The 25721-nt window shown below is 48.8% G+C and overlaps 4 protein-coding genes across 5 annotated transcripts in view; 1 reads left to right on the top strand and 3 right to left on the bottom strand.

Annotated features, from left to right (window-relative positions):
- LOC127037978 (tripartite motif-containing protein 15-like) overlaps positions 1-10945 on the bottom strand; it is a 178145-nt gene extending 167200 nt beyond the window's left edge. For both annotated transcript variants that reach the window (XM_050930287.1, XM_050930290.1), the window contains exon 1: positions 10934-10945. The gene's annotated coding sequence lies outside the window, so the exon portion shown is untranslated. The remainder of the gene's footprint in view (positions 1-10933) is intronic.
- LOC127037954 (interferon-inducible GTPase 5-like) overlaps positions 1-25721 on the bottom strand; it is a 147369-nt gene that overhangs the window by 90061 nt on the left and 31587 nt on the right. The gene's annotated exons all lie outside the window — the stretch shown is intronic.
- Positions 83-8961, top strand: LOC127037953 (interferon-inducible GTPase 5-like). Its single transcript, XM_050930173.1, has 4 exons — positions 83-375; positions 2130-2347; positions 4152-4262; positions 5246-8961. Exons 3-4 carry the CDS (start codon positions 4257-4259, stop codon positions 6509-6511), a joined length of 1272 nt encoding a protein of 423 aa, XP_050786130.1. The 5' UTR covers positions 83-375; positions 2130-2347; positions 4152-4256; the 3' UTR covers positions 6512-8961.
- Positions 19342-25721, bottom strand: part of LOC127038369 (uncharacterized) — a 31836-nt gene continuing 25456 nt past the window's right edge. The window contains 1 exon segment of the mRNA XM_050930946.1: positions 19342-22418. Coding sequence (XP_050786903.1) covers positions 21141-22418 — 1278 coding nt within the window. The 3' untranslated portion in view covers positions 19342-21140.

Here is a 25721-nt window from a genome sequence, read left to right as displayed (position 1 = left end):
GCAGGTGGGTAGGTTCTTTTGTTGCTTTTTATATGGTTTATCTGTATTGCATTTAGCTTAAGAATAAATGTGCCTGCTTAGAAAGAGCTGCCTGGTAACATAACTGTGGTAATTACACTGTTTACCATCTCTGAAGAGGAAGCAAACAGGCCTGCTTAGGCAGTCTGTCCTGTGGGGGTGGGGGGAGCTTTGCAGCTGCTCTGAGACTTGCTACCTTCACTTTCGATATTAATCAGATCAGTGTCTCAGCTCAGTACAGTATATAAGGAGGAGACGTGTCTGTGTCTGTGTGTCAACAGATCACAGCTGGAGACTGGCCCATCTGTTCTGCTTCAATAAAGCTCAGAAGAACTGAAGTGTTTCAGGACTAAAACGGTGAGAGAGTCTTTTCTGGGTTGCAGCTTGTTAATCCATAGGTGCAACCAGGAGGGGATGAGGGTGTAATAGGGGGTGACTTGCCTTCCACAGGTTAGTAGGGAGCCCTGTGCTGCAAGGAGCAGGTCAGGGGCTAATTAGGCAGTGTTGTGTTTCTGTGAGTGGGGCAGGGTCTCAGTAGGGGGCACTGTGCTCCAAGGAGAGGTTGTTGGTCTCACAAGGGGCGCAATGCCCCAGGGAATGTGGCAGGATGCTCAGCTGGGAGCACTCGACTGCAGGTAACCGGCAGGCATGTTAATTAGGGGAGTTGTGCTGCAGGGAGTAGGATGATGGGCATCAGTTACGGGCATCATGTTGCATGGAGTGGGCTGAGGGCTCAGGAGAGGGGGCTGTTCTGCAAAGAGCTGGGCGTTATTTACAGGGGCGGCTCTAGGTATTTTGCTGCCCCAGGCACGGCAGGCAGGCTGCCCTCAGTGGCTTGCCAGCGGGAGGTCCCCAGTCCCATGGATTCGGCGGCACTCCTGTGGGAGGTCCGACAAAGCTGCGGGACCAGCGGACCCTGCGCAGGCTGCCACCAAAGGCAACCTGCCTGCCGCCCTTGCAGCAACGAGCAGAGCGCCCCCTGTGGCTTGCCGCCTCAGGCACGCGCTTGGCGTGCTGGTGCCTGGAGCCGTCCCTGGTTATTTAGGTTCAGCAGAGAGCCCCAAGCTGCATGGATAGGAATGAGGGGCTCAGCAGTGGCACTGTACTGCATTCAGGGTGGCAGGGGACTCAGCAAGGGGTGTCGTGCTTCAAGGAGGGGGCAGGGGAGACTTAGTGGTGGCATGGTACTAGAGGGAGCGGGGCAGGGCCTCATCAGGGGGCGCTGTGCTGCAGGGAGTGGATTGGGGGCTCGGTAGGGGGCGCTGTGCTGCAGGGAGTGGATTGGGGGCTCGGTAGGGGGCGCTGTGCTGCAGGGAGTGGATTGGGGGCTCGGTAGGGGGCGCTGTGCTGCAGGGAGTGGATTGGGGGCTCAGTAGGGGGCGCTGTGCTGCAGGGAGTGGATTGGGGCTCGGTAGGGGGCGCTGTGCTGCAGGGAGTGGATTGGGGGCTCGGTAGGGGGCGCTGTGCTGCAGGGAGTGGATTGGGGGCTCGGTAGGGGGCGCTGTGCTACAGGGAGCAGGGTGGGGGGCTCAGCAGGGGGCGCTGTGCTACAGGGAGCAGGGTGGGGGGCTCAGCAGGGGGCGCCGTGCTGCAGGGAGTGGATTGGGGGCTCGGTAGGGGGCACTGTGCTGCAGGGAGTGGGGTAGGATTTATACTAAAGGTGCTTTCCCCTCACAGTCAGTGCTGGCCCCAATGCCCCAGTATGGCGCTAGGGGTCACTGTGCTCAGCAGTCACACAATCTGCAAAAGTCAGCGAAGCAGGAGGCCAAGAGACGGGCAGATGGGCTGAGGGAGGGAAAAGAGCTGGGCTCAGGCTACAAGCTCTGCAGGGCTCCGGTGAAGTCCCCGGCTGGCATGACAATGAGCTGAGAGAGTCCGGAAATGGGAGGAACCTTCCACAGTTCAAATCCCCAGAGCACCTTTGAGTGATTAACGTCAATAGGACTAGACCCATCCCCCCACCCGGATATTGTGTATCTGGGGGTCAATAAATAGGAGCATTGGGATGGGGGGACTGAGAGAAACAAACTGCACCAGCATGGCTGCCATCCCCACTGTCTCCTGGGACCCCACAGTCTCCTGACTCTACTGGGCCTTGTTCTCATCCTCAGAGACGTCCTGAGCGGACCAGGTCAGAGAGGGAGCCATGTGACACCACCAGCTCCAGCTTGTCACCAATCTGTTTGATCAGAAGATAAAAAGGCTCTTGTCCTGAATCAGGCTCCACAGAATTTACAAAGGACTCTCGAGGGTACGACAGGAAGCTCACACTGAGACCGATACAGCCTTAAAGAATTTTTATTAAGATAAATGAAGTACTAATTAAATGGTAAAATAATCAGAGTTACAAAGTTACAGTTGCATTACTGCTATTCAAAAGATCTATATGGTATTACAGTATTATATGGTACAAAGCTTTGGTTAATATACTCACAGCCTTCGTTGATAACCTGGAGGTGAGAGACACAGAACCAGCCTCACCTCTGGCAGTTCAGGTTCCTCAATTCTTGAGTGAAAGGTGCAAAGCTTAGAAGAAGCTAGAGCTAAGAGCTGCTGAAGCGAACTTAGAATTTAGTTAACTAACTTAAACTTAAACTTAAAACCTAATAAACAAAGTTAAGAATGAAAGCTTAGGGAAACCAAGCTTAGCCTAGTCCCCTTGGAACTCAGAAAGTTTAAGAAAAACAAGTACAGGCTTCTCTAGCAATGTGGGTCACCTCTTTTATAAGGCACAGATGCCTGGACCCTCCTTCTATGCCCCAACTTTATTTTTCACCCACAGAAACGTTAGGGTACACTTACTCCATAGGCTAGTATGTCTGTACGCATTGATGACATGTACATACATATTAATGACATTAGATCATACACAAGTGTTATTTTTGTTTTCCCAGTTATTTTATTTTTTTCCTTGCGGTGTACCTGTTAAGTTTGAGGGTACAGACTTGGAAACCCCCTATGCCATTCTACCGTTCTCTGTCAATCTGGGTGAAAGGTCTCAGACATATGTCTGGGTGTTGACTTGCTATCTGGGTGAAAGGTCTCAGACATGCTAACGTTGCCATAGCTCAACATACAGAATATGGCCAGTAGGTCCCTTGCATTACAGCCGTACTTACTTTGAAATAAATCTATAAACCTATTACAATAAACCAAATACTTAAACTATAAGAAAAGATATACAGATATATATGCAAGCAAGCAGGTAATCCTATAGCCAACAAGCTGCCGTAGGCGGCAGGTTATATATGTCTGCGGTGCTCAAGGACCAGCAATATTCAGGGCTGGGGCCCTGCTCCAGCAATATTTGGAGCTGGAACTCTCCCCTGGCCCTGCCTGGATAGGGCACTGGCCCCCGCGGGTCTCCCCCCGCCCCGCCACGTCCCTGCCTGGCAGAAAGCAGCGCGCTCCTGTCCCCTGCCTGCTTCTGCTGCCCGGATAGAACTGCTGTCTGCTGCCCCAGGGTCCTAGCGCCCGCCATCCACTACTGGCAAGGCAGGCTGCCCTTACCCTGCCCTTCTGCCCAACCCTGAGCCCTTCCAACGCCCCAAACCCCTTAGTCCCAGCCAAAGCACTCATCCCCCTGCACCCTGATCCTCAACCCCAGCCAGAGCCCTCATCCCCCCGCACCCTAATCCTCTGCCCCAGCCCTGAGCCCCCTCCTGCATCATGAATCCCTCACCCTCAGCCCCATAGCCCTCACCCCTGCACTCCCTCCTATCCCCAAACTCCCTCCCAGAGCATGCACCCCCTCCCAGAGCATGTACCACCTCCCTTTCCCACACACCCCTTCCCGCCCCCAAACTCCCTCCCAGAGCCTGCACCTCTCACCCCTTCCTACACCCCCACCCCAAGCTCAGAGCCTGCACCCAAACTCCATCCCAGAGCCTGCACCCCTCACTCCCTCCTGTACACCCACCCCCTTCCCCCAGCCCGGAGCCTGCACCCAGCACCCAAACTCCATCCCAAAGCCTGCACCCTGCATGCCTCCTGCACCCTAATCTCCAGCCCAGGACCTTTTGTGTGTGTTTGTCTGGATTTGCCTGAAACCAGACGGGGTCAGACTGTGACAGCATCAACAGCAGCAGCCGCTCCAGCTCGTCTAAACTAACTTTCCCTCTTTCCCCCCACAGGACAATTCATAGCATCTCTGACGCCATCCTACAGACCGGCAACCAGGGGGTTCTCCATAAATGACTCTCTACAGGCACAGGGAATGACTGAGGGAGATTGTGAAAATGAAAGTCCCACTTAATGCTTTTGTCTCTTGGGGCTATGGGGTTCACCTTTATTTACAGGGCTATTTGCATTAGGAGGAGAAATCGAAGACACAAGTCAGGTCTGGTCTTGGTGTGATTTTGTTTATTTACACAGAGCGCATACACAGTTGTGGTTTCTGAACACAGCAGAAAGAGTCACAGGCAGTTTCCCTGCTCCAAAATCCCCAGGCCTGCCCTCCAGTGGGTTCTGTGCCCAAGAAACTCTGTCCTTCTAAGAGATAGTCTACACTGCAGAGTTAGGTCAACCTAATTACATCATTCAGGGCTGTGAAAAATGTCACATCCTGTGTGATATGCTTACTCTGATCAAAGCCCCAGTGTAGACCCTGGTAGAACTAATGAGCCTGAGGCCCAGTGGGGGCTCTCCTATCATGCACACAGGGTCACAGGAAGGGAGGAATATGCCCCTGCCTTCTTCCAAGCACCTGATAGTCACCCAGTCCCCTCACCGCTCTGTCTCTCCTGGAAGCTCTAGGAAGAGACTCCTGCTCTAGATCAAAGGTGGGTAGAAGGGCTAGAGATTGTGTAGAGAGCAGAAGGCTTGAGGGGCCTGGGGTTCTTCCTCCCTTCCCTGTGGACTCACTGAGGTCTGCAGGGTGGGAGAAGCCCCAGCAGACCGATTGGGAGCCATTACCCATTCCAAGCACTTCATGGGAATCTTCTTTCTCTAAGGAAATTCTTTGCCTTCCTGTTGGAAAAATACTAATCCTTTCCTGGGATCTCATGCGTCACACATTGTGTGGGCCCTTCCATCCCCAGAAAAACAGAGGGGGTGTCTCTCCTGGCATTCCAGTGGGGCAGAATTAAAGTTATATGCTTGAGCTGAGTGAAAAGTGTCACCTTGACTCCACCTTTCCCACTTCCTGCCCAAACTCCCACTGGATCTTCACATGTGAGCTGTCTAAACTAACCGTATATGGAATATCTTATTGTGTCTTTGCAGGCAGGCTGAGCAGTGCACTGGAGCTGCCATGGCTGGGTTAGATGCTAACGAGCTTCCCAAGATACCTGAAGAGGATATGGAAGCACTGAAGGCTGCTGTTGGGGAAGGAAACCTCACTGAAGCAGCTGCTAAAGCGAAAGAGGCTCTGGAGATGGCTGATGAAATCCCTCTCAACATCGCTGTCACCGGGGAGTCAGGCTCTGGAAAATCGTCCTTTGTCAATGCCATCCGAGGCCTGGAGGATACAGATAAAGATGCTTCTGAGACGGGGGTGAATGAAATGACAATGGAGCCCACTGCTTACCCACATCCTACATACCCAAATGTAATCGTCTGGGATCTGCCAGGGATCGGGACCCCAAAGTTTAAATCAGACACGTACCTCAAGGACGTGAAGTTCAACCACTACGACTTTTTTATCATCATCTCCTGCACCCGCTTCACATCCCATGACATTCAACTTGCCCAGGAGATCCAGAGACAGGGGAAGAAGTTTTACTTTGTGCGCTCCAAGGTGGATGCGGATTTGACAAATGAAAAACGACACTATGACGAGGAGGGAATCCTGAAGCAAAGGGATGATCCCAAAAAAAGGCCATATCATTACAGTGAGAGTGTGATCCTCAATAACATCAGAGAGAAATCCATCAAAAGCCTGAAAACAGGAGGAGTGGCCTCCCCACAGGTTTTTCTTCTAAGTAGATGGGACTTAGGCAAATACGATTTTCCCAAATTGCAGGAAACGCTAGTGGATGAGCTCCCCAGTCACAAGAGACTCGCTCTTCTACGATCTCTGTCCAATGTTTCTAAAGAAACTTTGCAGAAGAAAAAAGAACAACTGAAAACACAGATATATCTGAAAAGTCTGGTGTCGTGCGGAGTCGCTGCTCTTCCTATCCCGGGTCTCTCCACTGTTTGTGATATCGCCATGCTGGTGACATCCCTGAAAGAGTACTGCAGGGACTTCGGTCTCAGTGAAAACGCTCTTGCTACACTTGCTAGACAGGCTAACAAGCCTATGGAAGAACTGAAGGCCGTTATAAAGTCCCCACTGAGTGAGGAAATAACAAAAGATCTTGCATTTAAGCTACTGACCAAGTACGCAACTGGGGCAGTGAAATATTCTACATATTTGTTTGGATTTGTACCTGTGGTAGGTTCTGTGGTATCTGCAGCAGGTTCTCTCTCTACCACATACTTCATGTTGAAGAATTTCCTGGATGATGTTGCTGCTGATGCTGTACGAGTTCTGGAGGTGACTATGAAGTGAGACGTTTCAAACTCAGAAAAACAGCACCAAAACACCCGCACCCCCTGAAAGGACGAAGCGTCAGCACGCGGCTGACAGGATCAAAGTAAAGACCCTGTCCCAGCTGGAGATCGCAGCTCAAAGCCGTGGGAAGTCTCATGAAAATGCTGCCTTTCTGCATCAGGTGTGAAACTTCACCATAACTGAGACCTGGTCCACACTACAGCGTTAAATCGATTTAAACAGAGTTAAATCGATTTAACACTGTATCTGTCCACACTACAAGGCACTTTAAATCGATTTTAAGGGCTCTTAAAATCGATTTCTGTACTCCTCCCCAACGAGAGGAGTAACCCTAAAATCGATATTACTATATCGATTTAGGGTTAGTGTGGACGGAAATCGAAGTTATTGGTCTCATTCTTTTACTGAGCTACCCAGAGTGCACTGCTCCAGAAATCGATGGTAGCCTAGGACCATGGACGCACACCACCGAATTAATGTGCCCTAGTGTGGACGAGTAAAATTGATTTTATAAAACCTGTTTTATAAAACCGATTTTAATAATTTTGATTTTATTCTGTAGTGTAGACGTGGCCTGAGCTCTGAGCTCTGTTTCCACTGAGATCTCCCACCCACCGTAACGTACTGAATTTAATTCAGCCATAAAAGGGGGGCGGGGGGATCCTGACTGACCCTGTTCGTTGTTTTTTCTTTATTTCACCAGGGAAAAAGGCCAAGTTGTGATTAAACTCCCCTGGGTCCCCAGTGTCTCATGCTCTCTGCAGGGAGCTCAGGGAATGGTTATTTCAGGCCCCAGCTGAGAGCAGGGCCATGGCAGAGCCCATCGAACTCTTCACTGGGAAATGACAGGGAGCGACACCAACAATGACTCGTTCTAGCCACAGATTTTCCACTTCTCATTTCCCGTTGCCTTGAAATTGCAGCCTTGGCAGGCGCCACGTTGGACATGTGGGTAAATTCACTCAAACACAATCGTAAAACCCCTAAATCCCGACATGACTTGGGTGATGACCCCCCGATGCCAACTCCTCCCTTATCAGTGCAGGGCCCAAGGCAAATGAAACAGGCTTTTGAGCACAGACGCTTTCGCACTTTCCCCCAGGCTGCCCCTGTCCAGGGAGGAGCTGCCTGTAACCTCCCACAGAGCCCCTGGACTGACCTCCTGCAAACGCCTCCTTCAGCCTCACCCCTGCCATGGACCCTCCGGATCCCTCGACAATGGCCCACAGCTGGAGCTCTGGAAGTGCTGTTCATTGTGTTATTTCAACCATCTACTGTTCCCTTGTGCTCCCCTTCTGCCTGGAGCACCCACCTGCTGGGTCTAGTCTTCGATTGTCGCTCTTGGGGGCAGGGCCCATTCTTTTGTTCTGTGTCTGTACAGCACCTAGCGCAACAGGGCCGCCTCCTGACAAGGGTCCTAGGTGTTACTCTGAGACAATAATAGATTAAGAAATGCTTAGACTGACATTGTAATTCTGTCTCTATGCTCATCGGTTTAACCAGCCCCTTAGGCAAAGGTAGATTTGTCCAGGGAAGCACCTGTGTCTGGCTGTGCTATTAATCCTGTGAATGGCCCTAGATTTAAATGGAGAAGGCTCAAGATGTGTCTGGCTGATAAACCCATATTGGATGCTTGACAATTACCTGGCTGATCGGCAGCTGTCACTCAGGGTACGTCTACACTACAGGATAAATTCGAATTAGCTTAAACCGATTTTATTAAACAGATATTATAAAGTCTATTGTGCGCGTCCACACTAGGCATATTAATTTGGTGGAGTGCGTCCATGGTCCGAGGCTAGCGTCGATTTCTGGAGCGGTGCACTGTGGGTAGCTACTGTAAAAGAATGAGGCCAATAACGTCGATTTGCGTCCACACTAACCCTAAATCGATATAGTAAAATAGATTTTAGTGTTACTCCTCTCGTTTTGTAGGACTACAGAAATCGATTTAAAGAGCCCTTTAAATCGAAATAAAGAGCAGTGTAATGTGGACGGGTGCAGCGTTAAATCGATTTAACGCTGTTAAAATCGGTTTAACAGTGTAGTGTGGACCAGGCCTTATACTCTGAGCTGTTCTCCCATTCACGGCTGGTGAGTTTGTGCGGAGAGAGGCTTTAGTGTTTAATGCTGAGTTTATTTACATCTATTGCTCTCCAATTTGCTGTTCTCAGTGGGAACCTATTCTGTAGTTTATTATAAGAGCCGATGATTAAACAATTCATTTGAGCAATTGGAGACTCCGATACATTGCAACTAGTTTGACTGTATGTATAGCCAGTGCCTCAGCCTCTGCTTTCCCTCAATAACCCATTGATTTGTAGCTTTTGTTTTCCTAATGATTAGCGGTCTGGTTCTGCAATCCTGTCACACCCCAGAATGGGCCCCTCTTGTCTTGTAGAAATGATTTAATGCTTCAATTATAATAAACTTGCATTTAATCTGGACTAAGAACCCATGTCTCTGAATTTCACCATTGCTAAAGGCCCAGGGATTAAGGGCATTGCTCTGAGTAGACAGGAGCTCTTCCGAGTGTCACTAATTGGGGGGTTTAACAAGGTGGGAGGAATGCATCCCTAGGGTGTTCGTGAGGAGAAGCAGCGAAACCCTGAAGCAGCAGCGTCACCAGCAACAAGGGTCGGTTCTTTACCTTAGGGGATTCTCTACAGTTCCTTAACTGTAACTCCAGCCCCCACCCAGTAATCTGGGAACCTGAACCCAGGCAAGGTTAGCTGCCGTGGTAGGGGGGGAGAGGGGGGAAGTCTCTCCAGGCAGGGTTAGCTGCTGTGGCGGGGGGGAGAGGGGGGACGTCTCCCCAGGCAGGGTTAGCTGCCGTGGCGGAGGGGGGAGGGGGGGAAGTCTCCCCAGGCAGGGTTAGCTGCTGTGGCAGTGGGGGAAGTCTCCCCAGACAGGGTTAGCTGCTGTGGGGGGAAAGGGGGAGTTTCCCTGAGTGGGGTTAGTTGCCGTGGGGAGATGGGGGGAGAGGGGTTAGCTGTCGCGATGGGGGGGTATCTGCTGCAGGGGGGCTCCCCGGGTGGGGGGCTGAGTTAGCTGCCGTGGGGGGCAGGGGTTAGCTGGGTGGGGGGTGCAAGGTGGAAGTTTCGCCTAGAGCGCGCGCGCGAAACTTTCTTGCACTGGCCCTGTAACGAGCTATTCCTGAGCCTTTCACCACAGACCTTTCTACATAGGAATTATCCCTGTCAGCCCTCTCTGGGCACAGCACTGCTCCCAGTGCAGCTACCGGGATTTGTGCCACAGATCTGAAAGGAGCAGGATTCCTCCGTTCACAAGGGGAAAAGTGCAGCACAGGGAAAATAAGCAACTTGCTCAAGATTGCACAGCAGCTATAGATATTGAGCTCACAATAGAAGCCAGGAGGCCTGGGTCTCAGGGCCGCAGCTCTAAATTCAGATTTTATTACTTAATGAAGCAGCAGTAACATGCAATGCACAATCACTGCTGTTCCACTTACAAACCACACTCTGTGCATTACCCTAATTAGCCAGCAGGAGTCACTGCTGTGCTAGTGAAGGAAACGTTACCCAGACTTGCCACCAGGTGCCACTATTGCACCACCAGAAATACCCACTGCCCCACCTCTTGGGGAAGGGCAGCCAATCAGAGCTGCTGCAGGTGATAGGCAGCTCTCTCCCCCTCCCCTCAGGGGACAGAGGAGTCTTTGGGTAGGGGAGGGGAAGCTGGGTGAAGACCCCCCCCAGAGCTGCAGGAGGAGCAGAAGTGGGACCTGGGGGGCAGAGCTGATGTAGGGCTGGGGGGGTGCAATTTATGGCTGGTCTGGGGGAGGGGCAGATGGGGGGCTGGGCAGGAGGGACAAATTAATTAATTATTATGTGGGGGTCTGGGGAGAAGCTAGAAGCTCTTTTATACTCAGCAGCCACAAGAGCCAGAATCACCTACGCTGTATTTGTGGGAGAGCTGGGCCCAGTGATCGTCTCTGACACACACACTGGGACAGGGGGAGTTCAGAAACCAGAACATCAAAGACCTCAGTGTCCTCCTTTCAAAAATATCTCATGATTTTTGGGCCAAACCTGTGTTTTTTGGAAAAAGTTTCTTGTTTTTTGGGTCTGACTTGCAATTTCTGAACATGGGGGGCTGGTATCCTGCTCCTAGCAGCTGGCATCCCCACACTATAGCTGTCACAGACTGGTCACAAGGATTTTTAGCGACACATGGATGGGATACAGAGCTGTGCCCTGTAAGCTGGTTCCTACGATGGGCGAGGAGCCACGGGCTGGGGGCAGGAATGGTTCAGCCCATCCTACTGACTGACTCCTTCCCATAATGCAGTGCTCTGCTCATGGGAATTACCCAAAAGCCCCAGCTCCCAGTGATGGTGCTGGGCTCTAAGAGATACATTTGTCCAGAGTCCCAGAATGCACTGGTTGTCTGGGGGACACTGTACTCCTGTGCCCGTGCTGCTGAGTGCAACCGTCCCTGCCTGAGTGTGCCTGTCATAGGATCATAGAATATCAGGGTTGGAAAAGACCTCAGGAGGTCACTAGTCCAACCCCCTGCTCAAAGCAGGATCAATTCCCAACTAAATCATCCCAGCCAGGGCTTTGTCAGGCCTGACCTTAAAAACCTCTAAGGATGGAGATTCCACCACCTCCCTAGGGAACCCAGTCCAGTGCTTCACCACCCTCCTAGTGAAAATGTTTTTCCTAATATTCAACCTAAACCTCCCTCACTGCAACTTGAGACCATTAGTCCTTGTTCTGTCATCTGGTACCACTGAGAACAGTCTAGATCCATCCTCTTTGGAACCCCCTTTAAGGTAGTTGAAAACAGCTATCAAATCCCCCCTCACTCTTCTCTTCTGCAAACTAAACAATCCCAGTTCCCTCAGTCTCTCCTCATAAGTCATGTGCTCCAGCCTCCTAATCATTTTTGTTCCCCTCTGCTGGACTCTTTCCAATTTTTCCGCATCCTTCTTGTAGTGTGGGGCCCAAAACTGGACACAGTACTCCAGATGAGGCCTCACCAATGTCAAATAGAGAAGAATGATCACATCCCTCGATCTGCTGGCAATGCCCCTATTTATACAGCCCAAAATGCCATTAGCCTTCTTGGCAACAAGGGCACACTGTTGACTCATATCCAGCTTCTCATCCACTGTAACCCCTAGGTCCTTTTCTGCAGAACTGCTGCCCAGCCATTCGGTCCCTAGTCTGTAGCAGTGAATGGGATTCTTCCATCCTAGGTGCAGGACTCTGCACTTGTCCTTGTTGAACATCATCAGGTTTCTTTTGGTCCAGTCCTCTAATTTGTCTAGGTCCCTCTGTATCCTGTCCCTAACCTCCAGTGTATCTACCACTCCTCCCAGTTTAGTGTCATCTGCAAACTTGCTGAGAGTGCAGTCCATGCCATCCTCTAGATCATTAATGAAGATTTGATCCAAGGAGGAATAGTGGAGTAGAAACCAGAGTAACGGATGATGCTGGTGGTAGAAAGTTTGTGCACGACGGGGGAAAGAATGTCACTGACGCCAAATGCCGAAAATTAAAAGGTTTGTACACTAATGCGAGGAGCCTAGGTAACAAGATGGAGGAACTGGAGTTACTCGTGCAGGAAGTGAAGCCGGATATTATAGGGATTACCGGAACCTGGTGGAATAGTACTCATGACTGGAGCACGGGTATTGAAGGCTATGTGCTGTTCAGAAAAGACAGGAAGAAAGGCAAAGGTGGGGGAGTAGCCTTGTACATCAATGATGAAATTAAATGTAGCGAAATAAGATGCGATGGAATGGATAAGACAGAGTCCGTCTGGGCAAAAACACGCTGGGTAAAAAAGCAACTAAAGCTTCCCCTGAGATAGTGCTTGGGGTGTGCTACAGACCGCCGGGATCGGATTGGGATATGGATAGAGACCTCTTTAATGTCTTTAATGAAGTAAACACAAAGGGGAAATGTGTGATTATGGGGGACTTCAACTTCCCGGATATAGACTGGAGGACGAGTACTTGCACGAATAATAGGGGTCAGATTTTTCTGGATGTGATAGCGGATGGATTTCTTCATCAAGTAGTTGAAGCACCTACAAGAGGGGATGCCATTTTAGACTTGGTGTTGGTGAGCAGTGAGGACCTCGTAGAAGAAATGGTGGTAGGGGACAACCTTGGTTCGAGTGATCATGAGCTGATTCAGTTCAAACTAGATGGAAGGATAAACAAATGTAGATCTGCGATTAGGGTTTTTGACTTCTCCAGGGCTAATTTTAAAGAGTTAAGGAAATTAGTTAGGGAAGTGGACTGGATGGAGGAATTAGTGGATTTAAATGTGGAGGAGGCCTGGAATTTCTTTAAGTCACAGCTGCGGAGACTGTCGGAAGCCTGCATCCCGAGAAAGGGGAAAAGAACCATGGGCAGGAGTTGTAGGCCAAACTGGATGAGCAAGCAACTCAGAGAGGGGATTAGACAAAAGCAGAAAGCTTACAGGGAGTGGAAGGAAGGCAGGATCAGTAAAGAAAGCTACCTTGCTGAGGTCAGAACATGTAGGGATAAAGTGAGGAAGGCTAAAAGCCGCATTGAACTGGACCTTGCAAAGGGAATCAAAACCAATAGTAAAAGGTTCTACAGCCACATAAATAAGAAGAAAACAAAGAAAGAAGAAGTGGGGCCGCTATACACTGAGGATGGAATGGAGGTTAAGGATAACCTAGGCATGGCCCAACATCTAAACAAGTACTTTGCCTCGGTTTTTAATAAGACTAGTGAGGAACCTTGCGATGATGGAGGGATGATAAACGGGAATGTGGATATGGAAGTGGATATTACTGCAACTGAGGTAGAGGCCGTACTTGAACAGCTCGATGGGACAAAGTCGGAGGGCCCGGACAATCTCCACCCGAGGATATTAAAGGAACTGGCGCGTGAAATTGCGAGCCCGTTAGTGAGAATTTTTAAGCAATCGATAAACTCGGGGGTTGTGCCGTATGACTGGAGGATTGCTAATGTAGTTCCTATTTTTAAGAAAGGGAATAAGAGTGATCCGGGTAATTATAGGCCTGTTAGCTTGACGTCTGTAGTATGTAAGGTCTTCGAAAAAATTTTAAGGGAGAAAGTAGTTAAGGACATAGAGGTCAATGGGAATTGTGACGAATTGCAACACGGATTTACTAAAGGTAGATCGTGCCAAACCAATCTGATCTCCTTCTTTGAGAAGGTGACGGATTACTTAGATAAAGGAAATGCGGTAGATATAATTTACCTAGATTTCAGTAAGGCGTTCGACACGGTTCCGCACACGGAGCTGTTAGTTAAATTGGAAAAGCTGGGAGTGAATATGAAAGTTGTAAGGTGGATAAGGAACTGGTTAAAGGGGAGACTCCAGAGGGTCGTATTGAAAGGTGAACTGTCGGACTGGAAGGAGGTCACCAGTGGAGTCCCTCAAGGATCGGTTTTGGGACCGATCTTATTTAACCTTTTTATTACTGACCTTGGCACAAAGAGCGGGAATGTGCTAATAAAGTTTGCGGATGACACGAAGCTGGGGGGTATTGCTAACACGGAGAAGGACAGGGATACTATTCAGGAAGATCTGAACCACCTTGTAAACTGGAGTAATAGAAATAGGATGAAATACAATAGTGAAAAGTGCAAGGTCATGCATTTAGGAATTAATAATAAGAATTTTGGATATACGTTGGGGGCACATCAGTTGGAAGCGACGGAGGAGGAGAAGGACCTTGGGGTACTGGTTGATAGCAGGATGACTATGAGTCGCCAATGTGATACGGCTGTTAAAAAAGCAAATGCGATTTTGGGATGCATCAGGCGGGGTATTTCCTGCAAGGATAAGGATGTGTTAGTACCGTTGTATACGGCGTTGGTGAGACCCCATCTGGAATACTGTGTGCAGTTCTGGTGTCCCATGTTCAAGAAGGATGAATTCAAACTGGAACAGGTTCAGAGACGGGCTACGAGGATGATCCGAGGAATGGAAAAACTGCCTTATGAAAGGAGACTCAAAGAGCTTGGCTTGTTTAGCCTGGCCAAAAGAAGGCTGAGGGGGGATATGCTCGCCCTATATAAATATATCAAGGGGGTTAACGTTAGGGAGGGAGAGGAATTATTTAAGTTTAGTACTAATGTAGCCACGAGGACGAATGGGTATAAACTGGATATTAGGAAGTTTAGACTTGAAATTAGACGAAGGTTTCTGACCATTAGGGGAGTGAAGTTCTGGAATAGCCTTCCGAGGGAAGTAGTAGGGGCAAAAGACTTTCCTGGCTTTAAGACAAAGCTTGATAAGTATATGGAGGGGATGTTATGATAGGATCGTTAATTTGGGCAATTGATCTTGAATTACCACCAGACAGGTCTGCTCAATGGTCTGCGGGGAGATGTTGCATGCGATGGGTACTGAGTTGCTGCAGAGAATTCCTTCTTGGGTGCTGGCTGGTGACTCTTGCCCACATGCTCAGGGTTTAGCTGATCGCCATATTTGGGGTCAGGAAGGAATTTTCCTCCAGGGCGGATTGGCAGGTGCCCTGGAGGTTTTTCGCCTTCCCCTGCAGCGTGGGGCACGGGTCGCTTGCTGGTGGTGTCTCTGCAGCTTGAGGTCTTCAAACCATTTTTGAGGATTTCAATAACTCGGTCCTGGGATAGGGGTTGTTATAAAATTGGATGGGTTGGGTTCTGTGGCCTGCCTTGTGCAGGAGGTCAGACTAGATGATCAGATTGGTCCCTTCTGACCTATGAGTCTATGAGTCTATGAGTCTATATTGAACAAAACCGGCCTCAGGACCGACCCTTGGGGCACTCCACTTGAAACCGGTTGCCAACTAAACATGGAGCCATCGAGCCATGGGATAGGGGAGGGATAGCTCAGTGGTTTGAGCATTGGTTTGCTAAACCCAGGGTTGTGAGTTCAATCCTTGAGGGGGGCCACTTTGGGATCTGGGGCAAAAATTGGTACTTGCTCCTGCTAGTGAAGGCAAGGGGCTGGATTCAATGACCCTTCAAGGTCCTTTCCAATTCTAGGAGATAGGTATATCTCCAATTATTATTACATTATGATCACTGCCCGTTGAGCCCGACAATGTAGCCAGCTTTCTATCCACCTTATAGTCTATTCATCCAGCCCATGTTGCTTTAACTTGCTGGCCAGCGTGCTGCTATGTGCTGCTGTGATTCTTGGACGTACCCTGGCTGGTCTATAGAATGAAATCTACAAGGAAGGGAGCATTGGAACAGCTTTAAATCTAAATTTGTTCATTTAGAAACATGACTATGAAAAACTCTCTTGGAACATAGCTTTTAGTTGGTATTATTATGCACCACAGGTTATCGTTATGCACTAGTTCATTATTTACATTTGACTATGTATAGCAGACAAAACAGGAACAAGAGTTCAGATGCAAAAACAATCTAAACATTTAATCTCTCTGCCTAAAGCGGTAGAAAAAATACTGAATTTGCTTTTATTCATTTATTATTAGTAATTTAAACAAGAGTCATATTGTGGTTGGGTCTCACTATATTTATCTGTCATATATACCTGCGCTGATGCTGGAGCACAAGGGTGAGGATTGCTACCCAGGTCCTGTTGTTCTACAAGCCCTCTGTGACAAAATTCAGGGAGAATCAATACACACCTATGACTAAGGCATTAGGGTCCATACAGCAATTCTAAGGGTCAGATTTCCAGTCATGTGCAGGGCACAGCAGCCCCCATCAGGAACAAAGAGGATTTCTCCATCCCCCCTGGGGAATTAAGGGAGCTGCTGGATGCTGGGTGGTTTGGAGAATCCGGTGAGAATCTTGCATCTTGTGAATATGGTGTGGCCACCCCAGTGGCTGAACGCCTTCCCTGCTGTGCACAGTGAAGCTGGGCTGAGTCCTCCCCTCTCAGAGCATCTAACCCAGCGAGGGACCAGTCTCAGCTCCTAGCTGGATGGACCAGCTAATTCCCTGCCTTCTGCCTCGGACAGGTCACACTCAGCAGCGGGGCCACAGAACTATAGTGTCCCTCTGACAACCAGTGCGTTCTCGGACTCTGGACGAATGTATCCCTGAGAGCCCAGCACCATCACTGGGAGCAGGGGCTTTTGGGTAATTCCCATGTGCAGAGCATTGCCTTGTCGGAAGGAGTCAGTCAGTAGGACGGGCTGAACCACGACTGCCCCAAAGCCGGTGACTCCTCGCCCATCCCGGGAACTAGCTTACAGGGCCCAGCATTGGGGGCGCTGGGCCTGCGCTGGAGACACCATCCCATGTGTCGCTACCAATCCTTGTGATCAGCCTGTGACAGCTGCAGTGTGGGGATGCCAGGTGCTGGGAGCAGGATACCAGCCCCCGATGTTCAGAAATTGTAAGTCAGACCCAAAAAAATCAAGAGACTTTTCCCAAAAAACACAGATTTGGCTCAAAAACAATGAGATGTTTTTGAAAAGATGATACTGCAGCTCTCTGGGGGTCTTTTCCCCTCTCCCCTACCCAAACACTCCTCTGCACCCTGAGGGGAGGGGGAGAGAGCTGCCTGTCTCCCGCAGCAGCTCTGATTGGCTGCCCTGCCCCAGGAGGTGGGGCAGTGAGTATTTCTGATGGTGCAACAATGACACCTGGTGGCCAATCTGGGTAACGTTTCCTTCATTAACACAGAAGTGGCACCCTATGGCTAATTAGGGTAATACACACAATGTATTTTGTAAGTGGAAAAGCAGTGACTGTGCATTGCATGTTACTGCTGCCTCATTAAGTTACAAAAGTTGAATTTAGAGCTGAGGTCCTGGGAGCCAGAACTCCTGGTTATTATTGTGAGCTGGATGTCTGTAATTGTGCAATCTTGAGCAAGTTGCTTATTTTCTCTGTGCTGCACGTTTCCCCCTGTGAAAGGGGGAATCCTGCTCCTTTGAGGTCTGTGGCACAAATCCCACTAGCTCCAATGGGAACAGCTCTGTGCCCAGAGAGGGATCACAGGGTTAATTCATATGTAGAAAACTGTATGGTGAAAGGCTCAGGAGAGAATAGTTCATTATTAGTCAGTAATTATGGGGCTGTGGGAGCAAGACAAACAGTTCATAAGACAGTGAGAAATCGTGTGTGAGGGGAGAGGGGACCTTAATTTTGTCTTCTGATTTAAGAACAAACCTGCGTACCTGACTCGGAGATTCTTCCCCTGAGACTCAGGCAGGTTTCTGTGATTCCCAAACCAGCCTGGACTCTCTTCAAGTTCTCATAGAATCATAGAATCTCAGGGTTGGAAGGAATCTCAGGAGGTATCTAGTCCAACCCCCTGCTCAAAGCAGGACCAATTCCCAGCTAAATCATCCCAGCCAGTCACTTTGTCAGGCCTGACCTTAAAAACCTCTAAGGAAGGAGATTCCACCATCTCCCTAGGTAACGCATTCCAGTGCTTCATCACCCTCCTAGGGAAAAAGACTTTCCTAATATCCAACCTAAACCTCCTCCACTGCAACTTGAGACCATTGCTCCTTGTTCTATCATCTGCTACCGCTGAGAAAAGTCTAGATCCATCCTCTTTGGAACCTCCTTTCAGGTAGTTCAAAGCAGCTATCAAGTCCCCCCCAGTCTGATCCTGACCTCATCCCCAGGGTATCCGAGCACTTTCCAGTCAGGTGTTATATGAGGTGACTGGCGTCTGTCATGTGTGATTCGGTGCCTCTCACCCTCGCTTTGCGCTGTGTGTGCAGTGGGTTTGTTCTGGGAGGTGTCACTGGCTGGCCGGCCCTTTAAGGCAAACCAAGCTCAGCCTGGCCTGTGAGCTAGCAGCGAGCCCCCCACTGGGGGTGACAGGGCAACTTACTGATAATTGGTGACCCCGGCTGGGTCGGGGCCAGGAAAAGACGATACAAGGGAGGGGGAACCCAGGTAGGGGCAGAGCCTGGAGAGAGGAGTGTGAGCCCTGGGCCCTGAAGTCCATCAGAGAGGGCAGGTACCGGAGGGAGCTCTCTGCTGGCATCTGCTGGAGGGCAGAGGGACTGAGTGAGGCCGTAGCTCATTTACATATCAACTGTGGGTGGCTTGGGGACACTGGGGTTAAATGTGATTAAGTTTCATTGTTGGGCTGCTACTCTGGAGAGTTCCCTGGTGGGAACCAGCTGGGCAAAGCCTGAACAGTGACTGGGCTCCGGGTCAACGTTCACCTAAAGACTCTGGTGCAGGCTACCTGTTCCAGCTGCTGAAATCACTGTAACAGCCCCAGAACCGCAAAGTGGTGGCGGCTTTAGGTTTAAGGTCCAATGGACGTGTCCCCGCACACGTTTAATCCCACTTCTGACATCATCCTAGCAGGACAGGGGGGTCAAGCCTCAAGGACCCTGATTCTCCTGCAGCCACAAACTGTGAGTGAGGGGCTGGGAGGCAAAACAAACTGAATCAGCCACTCGGGGGCCAATTGGTCTGGGCTGTGACAGATGCGCCCTGAGACAGTAGCTGGGGGAAGGTATTGAACTGTAAATGTCTGTCCCAGCTCACACCATCCTTCCTCTTTCCTCCGCCAGCAAAGTTCTTCTCTTTAACCCTCTGTTGACTGCTGTTGAGTGGGCACAGATTTGCCCAGCGAAGGTGCCCAGAGTGGATACGGGTTCCTAGGTTACTGGGTGGGGGCTCGAGTCACAATTAAGGAACTGCAGATAATCCCCTAAGGTAAAGACCCCATCCTTCTTGCTGGCGATGCTGCTGCTTCAGGGTTTTGTTTCTTTTCCTCACAAACACCCTATGACTGCATTCCTCCCCTCCTTATTACACTCCTCAATTAGTGATACTCGAGGGAAGAGCTCCTGTCTAGTCAGAGCAATGCCTTTAAGCAATGGTGAAATTCAGAGACACGGGCTCTTAGTCCAGATTAAATGCAAGTTTATTATAATTGAAATATTAAATCACTTCTACAAGACAAGAGAGGCCCATTCTGGGGGTGTGAAAGTATCGCAGAACCAGACCTCTAATCATTATGAAAAAAAAAGCTACAAATCAATGGGTTATTGAGGGAAAGCAGAGGCTGATGCACTGGCTATACATATGGCCAGACCAGCTGCAATGTATCGAAGTCTCCAATTGCTCAAATGAATTGTTCAATCATCGGCTCTTATAATAAACTACAGAATAGGCTCCCACTGAGAATGGCAAATCAAGGAGCAATAGATGTACATAAACTCAGCATCAAACACTAGAGCCTCTCTCCGCACAAACTCACCAGCTGTGAATGGGGGCACAGCCCAGAGCACAAGTGACAGCCACACTCAGCCAGGTAATTATCAAGCAGCCCATATGGGTTTATCAGCCAGACACATCTTGACCCTTCTCCATTTAAATCTAGGGCCACTCACAGGATTAATAGCACAGCCAGACCCAGGTGCTTCTCTGGACAAATCTACCTTTGCATAAGGGGCTGGTAAAACCTATGAGCATAGAGGCAGAATTACAAGGATCAGTCTAAGCATTTCTTAATCTATTATTGTCTCAGAGTAACATCTGTTGGGAGATGGCCCTGTTGCGCTAGGTGCTGTACAGACACAGAACAAAAGGATAGGCCCTGCCCCTGCCCCTGAGAGCGACAGTCTAAGACTAAATAGCAACAGAGAGTCCTGTGGCACCTTATAGACTAACAGACGTATCGGAGCATGAGTTTTCGTGGATGAATATCCACTTCATCAGGTGAGCGTTCTTGCATCTGACAAAGTGGATATTCGCCCACGAAAGCTCATGCTCCAATACGTCTGTTAGTCTACAAGGTGCCACAGGACTCTCTGTTGCTTTTTACAGATCCAGACTAACATGGCTACCCCTCTGATACTTGAATCTAAGACTAGACCAAGCAGGCAGGTGCTCCAGACAGATGGGGGAATACAAGGGAGCAGGGAGATGGTTGGGATAATGCAATGAGCAGCGCTCCCAGAGCTCCAGCTGCAGGCCATTGTCGAGGGATCCAGAGGGTCCATGGCGGGGGTGAGACTGAAGGAGGCGTTTGCAGGAGGTCAGTCAGGGGGCTCTGTGGGAGGTTACAGGCCGCTCCTCCCCAGACAGGGGCAGACTGGGGGAAAGTGTGAAAGCGTCTGTGCTCAAAAACCTGTTTTGTTGGCCTGGGGTCCTGCGGTGACGAGGAAGGAATTGGCACCAGGGAATCGTCACCCAAGCCAGGTCAGGATTTAGGGTTTTTACGATTGTGTCTGAGTGAATTTGCCCACATGCCCAACCCAGGCTGCAATTTCAGGGGAACGGGAACCAAGAAATGGAAAATCTGTGGCTAGAACAAGTCATCGTTGGTGTCGCTCCCTGTCATTTCCCAGTGAAGAGTTCGATGGGCTCTGCCATGGCCCTGCTCTCTGCTGGGGCCTGAAATAACCATTCCCTGAGGTCCCTGCGGAGAGCATGAGGCACTCGGGACCCTGTGGAGCTTTATCACAACTTGGCCTCTTTTGCTGGGGAAATGAAGACAAAGCAAAGAACAGGGTCAGTCAGGATCCCCCCTGTCCATTTTATGGCTGAATTAAATTCAATATGTCATGGTGGGTGAGATACCTCAGTGGAAATGGGGCTCAGAGCTCAGTTCTGGTGAAGTTTCCCACCTGATGCAGAAAGGCAGCAATTTTATGAGACTTTGAGCTCCGAGCTCCAGCCACGTGCTGATGTTTCTTCCTTTCAAGGGGTGCGGGTGTTTTTGTCCTTTTTCTCCAAGTTTGAAATGGCTTCGTCCATAACCACCTCCAGAACTCGTACAGCATCAGCAGCAACATCATCCAGGAAACTCTTCAACATTAAGTATGTGGTAGGGAGAGAAACTGCTGCAGCTGCCACAGAACCTACCACAGCACCTGCCACGGGTATAAATTTTAAAAACAATGTAGCATATTGCACTGCCCCAGCTGCGCACTTGGTTAGTATTTTAATTACAAGATCTTTTGTTATTTCCTCACACAGAGGGGACTTTATAACGGCCTTCAGCTCTGCAATGGGCTTGTTATTCTGTCTAGCAAGTGCAGCGAGAGCGTTTTCACTGAGACCGAAGTCCCTGCAGTACTCTTTCAGGGACGTCACCAGTATGGTAGCATCACAAGCAATGGAGAGACCCGGGAGAGGAATAGCAGCAACTGCGCATGATACCACACTTTTAAACCATATCTGTGTTTGCAGCTGTTGTTTTTTCTTCTCCAAGATTTCTTTAGAAGTATTGGACAGAGATCATAGAAGAGCGAGTCTCTTGTGACTGGGGAGCTCATCCACTAGCGTTTCCTGCAATTTGGGAAAATCGTACTTGCCTAAGTCCAATCTAGATACAAGAAAAACCCGTGGGGAGGCCCCCCCTCCTGTTTTCAGCCATTGGATGCAGTTCTCTCTGATGCCCTCGAGGATCGCACTCTCACTGTATTGAAGTGGCCTTTTCACAGAAGCATTGCTCTGCTTCAGTTTTCCCTCCGCGTCATAGTATCGGTTTTCATTTGTCAAATCCTGATCCACCTTGGAGCGCACAAAGTAAAACTTCTTCCCCAGTCTCTGGATCTCCTGGGTGAGTTGAATGTCGTGGGATGTGAAGCGGGTGCAGGAGATGATGATGAAAAAGTCGTAGCGGCTGAACTGCACCTGTTTGAGGTACGTGTCTGGTTCAAACTTTGGGGTCCCGATCCCTGGCAGATCCCAGATGGTTACATTTGGGTATGTAGGATGTGGGTAAGCAGTGGGCTCCATTGTCGTTTCATTCACCCCCGTCTCAGAAGCACCTTTATCTGTATCCTCCAGGCCCCGGATGGCATTGACAAAGGACGATTTTCCAGAGCCTGTCTTCCCCGTGACAGCGATGTTGACAGTGATTTTATCAGCCATCTCCAGAGCCTCTTTCGCATTAGCAGCTGCTTCATTGAGGTTTCCTTTCCCAACAGCAGCCTTCAGTGCTTTCATATCCTCTTCAGGTATCTTGGGAAGCTAGTTAGCATCTAATCCAGCCATGGCAGCTCCAGTGCACTGCTCAGCCTGCCTGCAAAGAGACAATGAGATATTCCATGTACGGTTAGTTTAGACAGCTCACATGTGAAGGTCCAGTGGGAGTTTGGGCAGGAAATGGGAAAGGTGGAGTTAAGGTGATACTTTTCACTCAGCTCAAGCACAAAACCTTAACTCTGCCCCCTTAGGAATGCCAGGAGAGATACCCCCTCTGTTTTTCTGGGGATGGAAGGGCCCACACAACATGTGACATGTGAGGAAAGGATTAGTATTTTCCCAACAGGAAGCCAAAGAATTTCCTTACAGAAAGAAGTAGTTTCCCACAAAGTGCTTGGGATGGGTAATGGCTCCCAATCAGCCTGCTGGGGCTTCTCCCACCTTGCAGATCTCAACGAGTCCAGAGGGAAGGGAGGAAGAACCTCAGACCCCTCAAGCCTTCTGTTCTCTACAAGAGCTCTAGCCCTTCATCCCACCTTGAATCTAGAGCAGGAGTCTCCTCCTAGAGCTTCCAGGAGAGCCAGAGTGTGTGGGAGAGGGGACTGGGTGACTATCAAGGGCTTGGACAAAGGCAGGGGCATTTTTCTCCCTTCCTGTGTGCATGAGAGGAGAACTCCCACTGGGCCTCAGGCTCATTAGTTCTACCAGTGTCTGCAATGGAGCTTCTGTCGGCTTAAGCATATCACACAGGATGTGAAATTTTTCACAGCCCTGAGCGATGTAATTAGGTCGACCTAATTCTGCAGTGTAGACCATCTCTTAGAGGAAGCAGAGGGACAGAGTTTCTTGGGCACAGAGCCCACTGAGGGCAGGCCTGGGGATTTTAGAGCGAGGAAACTGCCTGTGACTCTTTCTGCTGTGTTCAGAAACTACAACTGTGTGTGCGCTCTGTGCAAATAAACAAGATCACACCAAGACCAGACCTGACTTGTCTTTGATTTCTCCTCCTAATGCAACTAGCCCTGCAAATAATGGTGAACCCTATGGCCCCAAGGGACAAAAGCATTAAGTAGGACTTTCATTTTCACAATCTCCCTCAGTCATTCCCTGTGCCTGTAGAGAGTCATTTATGGAGAACCCCATGGTTGCCCAGTCTGTAGGATAGCGTCAGAGATGGTATGAATTGTCCTTTAGCAGGAAAGAGGGAAAGTTAGTTTAGACGAGCTGGAGCGGCTGCTGCTGTTGATGCTGTCACAGTCTGACCCCGCCGGGTTTAAGGCAAATCCAGACAAACACACACAAAAGGGGAGAGGAAAGAACAGCAAAGGGAGAAAATGCAGCTTCTGTCCCTGGGGCTGACTCTCACTTCCAGCCATGAGGCTGGAGAAACACAGGCCCAGCCCATGGTCTGACCAGCCTCTCCTGCACCTGGCAAACTCATGCTGGCACCTGGATGTTTAAGGCCTCGCTTTTAGCTGCACTATTGGTCACAGCCTCACAGCCCACGTTTTTATAAAACACTTTTATGCAAACTGTAACCCTAGGTGATATACAGCATTAAATAATATGAAACAGTAGACGAGAGACCTGAGACATTGTTGAAATCAGAGGGGCTATGATTAAGTCCTAATGCAGAGGGCCTTGGGGTGGAAAATGAAAAGGTACAGCCGAAGCGGAAGATGGTATGATTTAAGAGGGGTTTGGGGGTTGCTTTGCAACGGTCCATAGGGAGCCTATAACCCTCACGCACAAACACCAGGGCTGGGTGAGGTGGTTGGGCCTTTGTTAGAGGAACAGGCCGTTCATGTACCTTTTCTTGTTGTTGCTTTTGACAAACCCCACATCCCATGTGCTTACTAAACAGGTTTTGCTTCAGTCAATTCCCCTTTTAAACCTAGCTGTATTGTTTTTAATATTATTTAATAATATTAACAAGCTTTTTTTAACCTACACGGGTAGTCAATAGTTTTAATGCCTTTTTATTTACTTTTTTACCCTGGGCCTCCCAAACAGGCTTTGGCTTTGTCAATTTTTTTTAAACCTAGTTTTTAAGTATTTCTTTATAGTTTTTGGTTACGTGCTTACTAAACAGTTTTTGCTTCAGTTAATTATCCTTTTAAACTTAGTTTTTAATGTTCTTTTCTTAACCTACATTGATATTGACTAGTTTCAATGCCTTTTTATGCTGTGCTTACCAAACAGGTTTTGCCTTTCCCTTTATAGACCTAGCTTTCAATATTATTTAACTTTTTTCTTAATCCACCCTAATATTTAATACACTTTTTACGGTATTAAATACTTTTAATTGTATTTTTTAGCAAATTTCTTAACCTACACTGGTATTAAACAGTTTTAATATATTTTATCTACTTTTATTACACTGCCTTAGTACATTTTCTTTTAAACCCAGTTTTTAATGTTTTTTAAATGCCTTTTTTAGTACCCCTTTATAGTTTTTGGCCATGTGCTTACTAAACAGGTTTTGCCTTAGTAAATTTCCCCTTTTAAACCTAGTTTTTAATGTTTGTAATGCTTTTTGCTTAACCTATATTGGTATTCAATAGTTTCAATGCTCTTTTACCCTGGGCCTCCCAAACAGGTTTTGCCTCTCCCTTTTTCACCTAGTTGTCAATATTATTTAACTTTTTTCTTAAACTAGCCCTTCAAAAACAAATATTTCCTTTTTTAAAAAAGTTCTATCTTTCTATTCTTTCATAACCAGCCTCTTTTCTTCAATAACTTACCTCTCTTCTTTCAAATTTCCTTTTTTTCCTCTAAACCTTACTCAAACTTTCTTTTTTCCCGTTACACTCTTCTTTCAACCTTTTTCTCTTCATGTCACCAAGCACAAACATACACAACACTTCCCCTCGTCAAACACATATACACACACACACACATTTTTTCAAAATGGCCGACGGCGCCACACTTTGGCGCCAATGGAAACGGGGGGTGGGAAGGCGGGAGATAAGCCCTAAAAGGGGCGTGGAAACCTGTCAAAATTTGTATGGTGATGAATACTATCATAGACTCATAGACTCTAGGACTGGAAGGGACCTCGAGAGGTCATCGAGTCCAATCCCCTGCCCTCATGGCAGGACGAAATACTGTCTAGACCATCCCTAATAGACATTTATCTAACCTACTCTTAAATATCTCCAGAGATGGAGATTCCACAACCTCCCTAGGCAATTTATTCCAGTGTTTAACTACCCTGACAGTTAGGAACTTTTTCCTAATGTCCAACCTAAATCTCCCTTGCTGCAGTTTAAGCCCATTGCCTCTTGTTTTATCATTGGAGGCTAAGGTGAACAAGTTTTCTCCCTCCTCCTGATGACACCCTTTTAG

Source organism: Gopherus flavomarginatus, chromosome 20 (assembly GCF_025201925.1).
Source record: "Gopherus flavomarginatus isolate rGopFla2 chromosome 20, rGopFla2.mat.asm, whole genome shotgun sequence".
NCBI classification, from domain to species: Eukaryota; Metazoa; Chordata; order Testudines; family Testudinidae; genus Gopherus; species Gopherus flavomarginatus.
The sequence above is the reverse complement of the archived record's forward strand: the minus strand, read 5'-3'. Positions and strand labels throughout refer to the sequence as shown.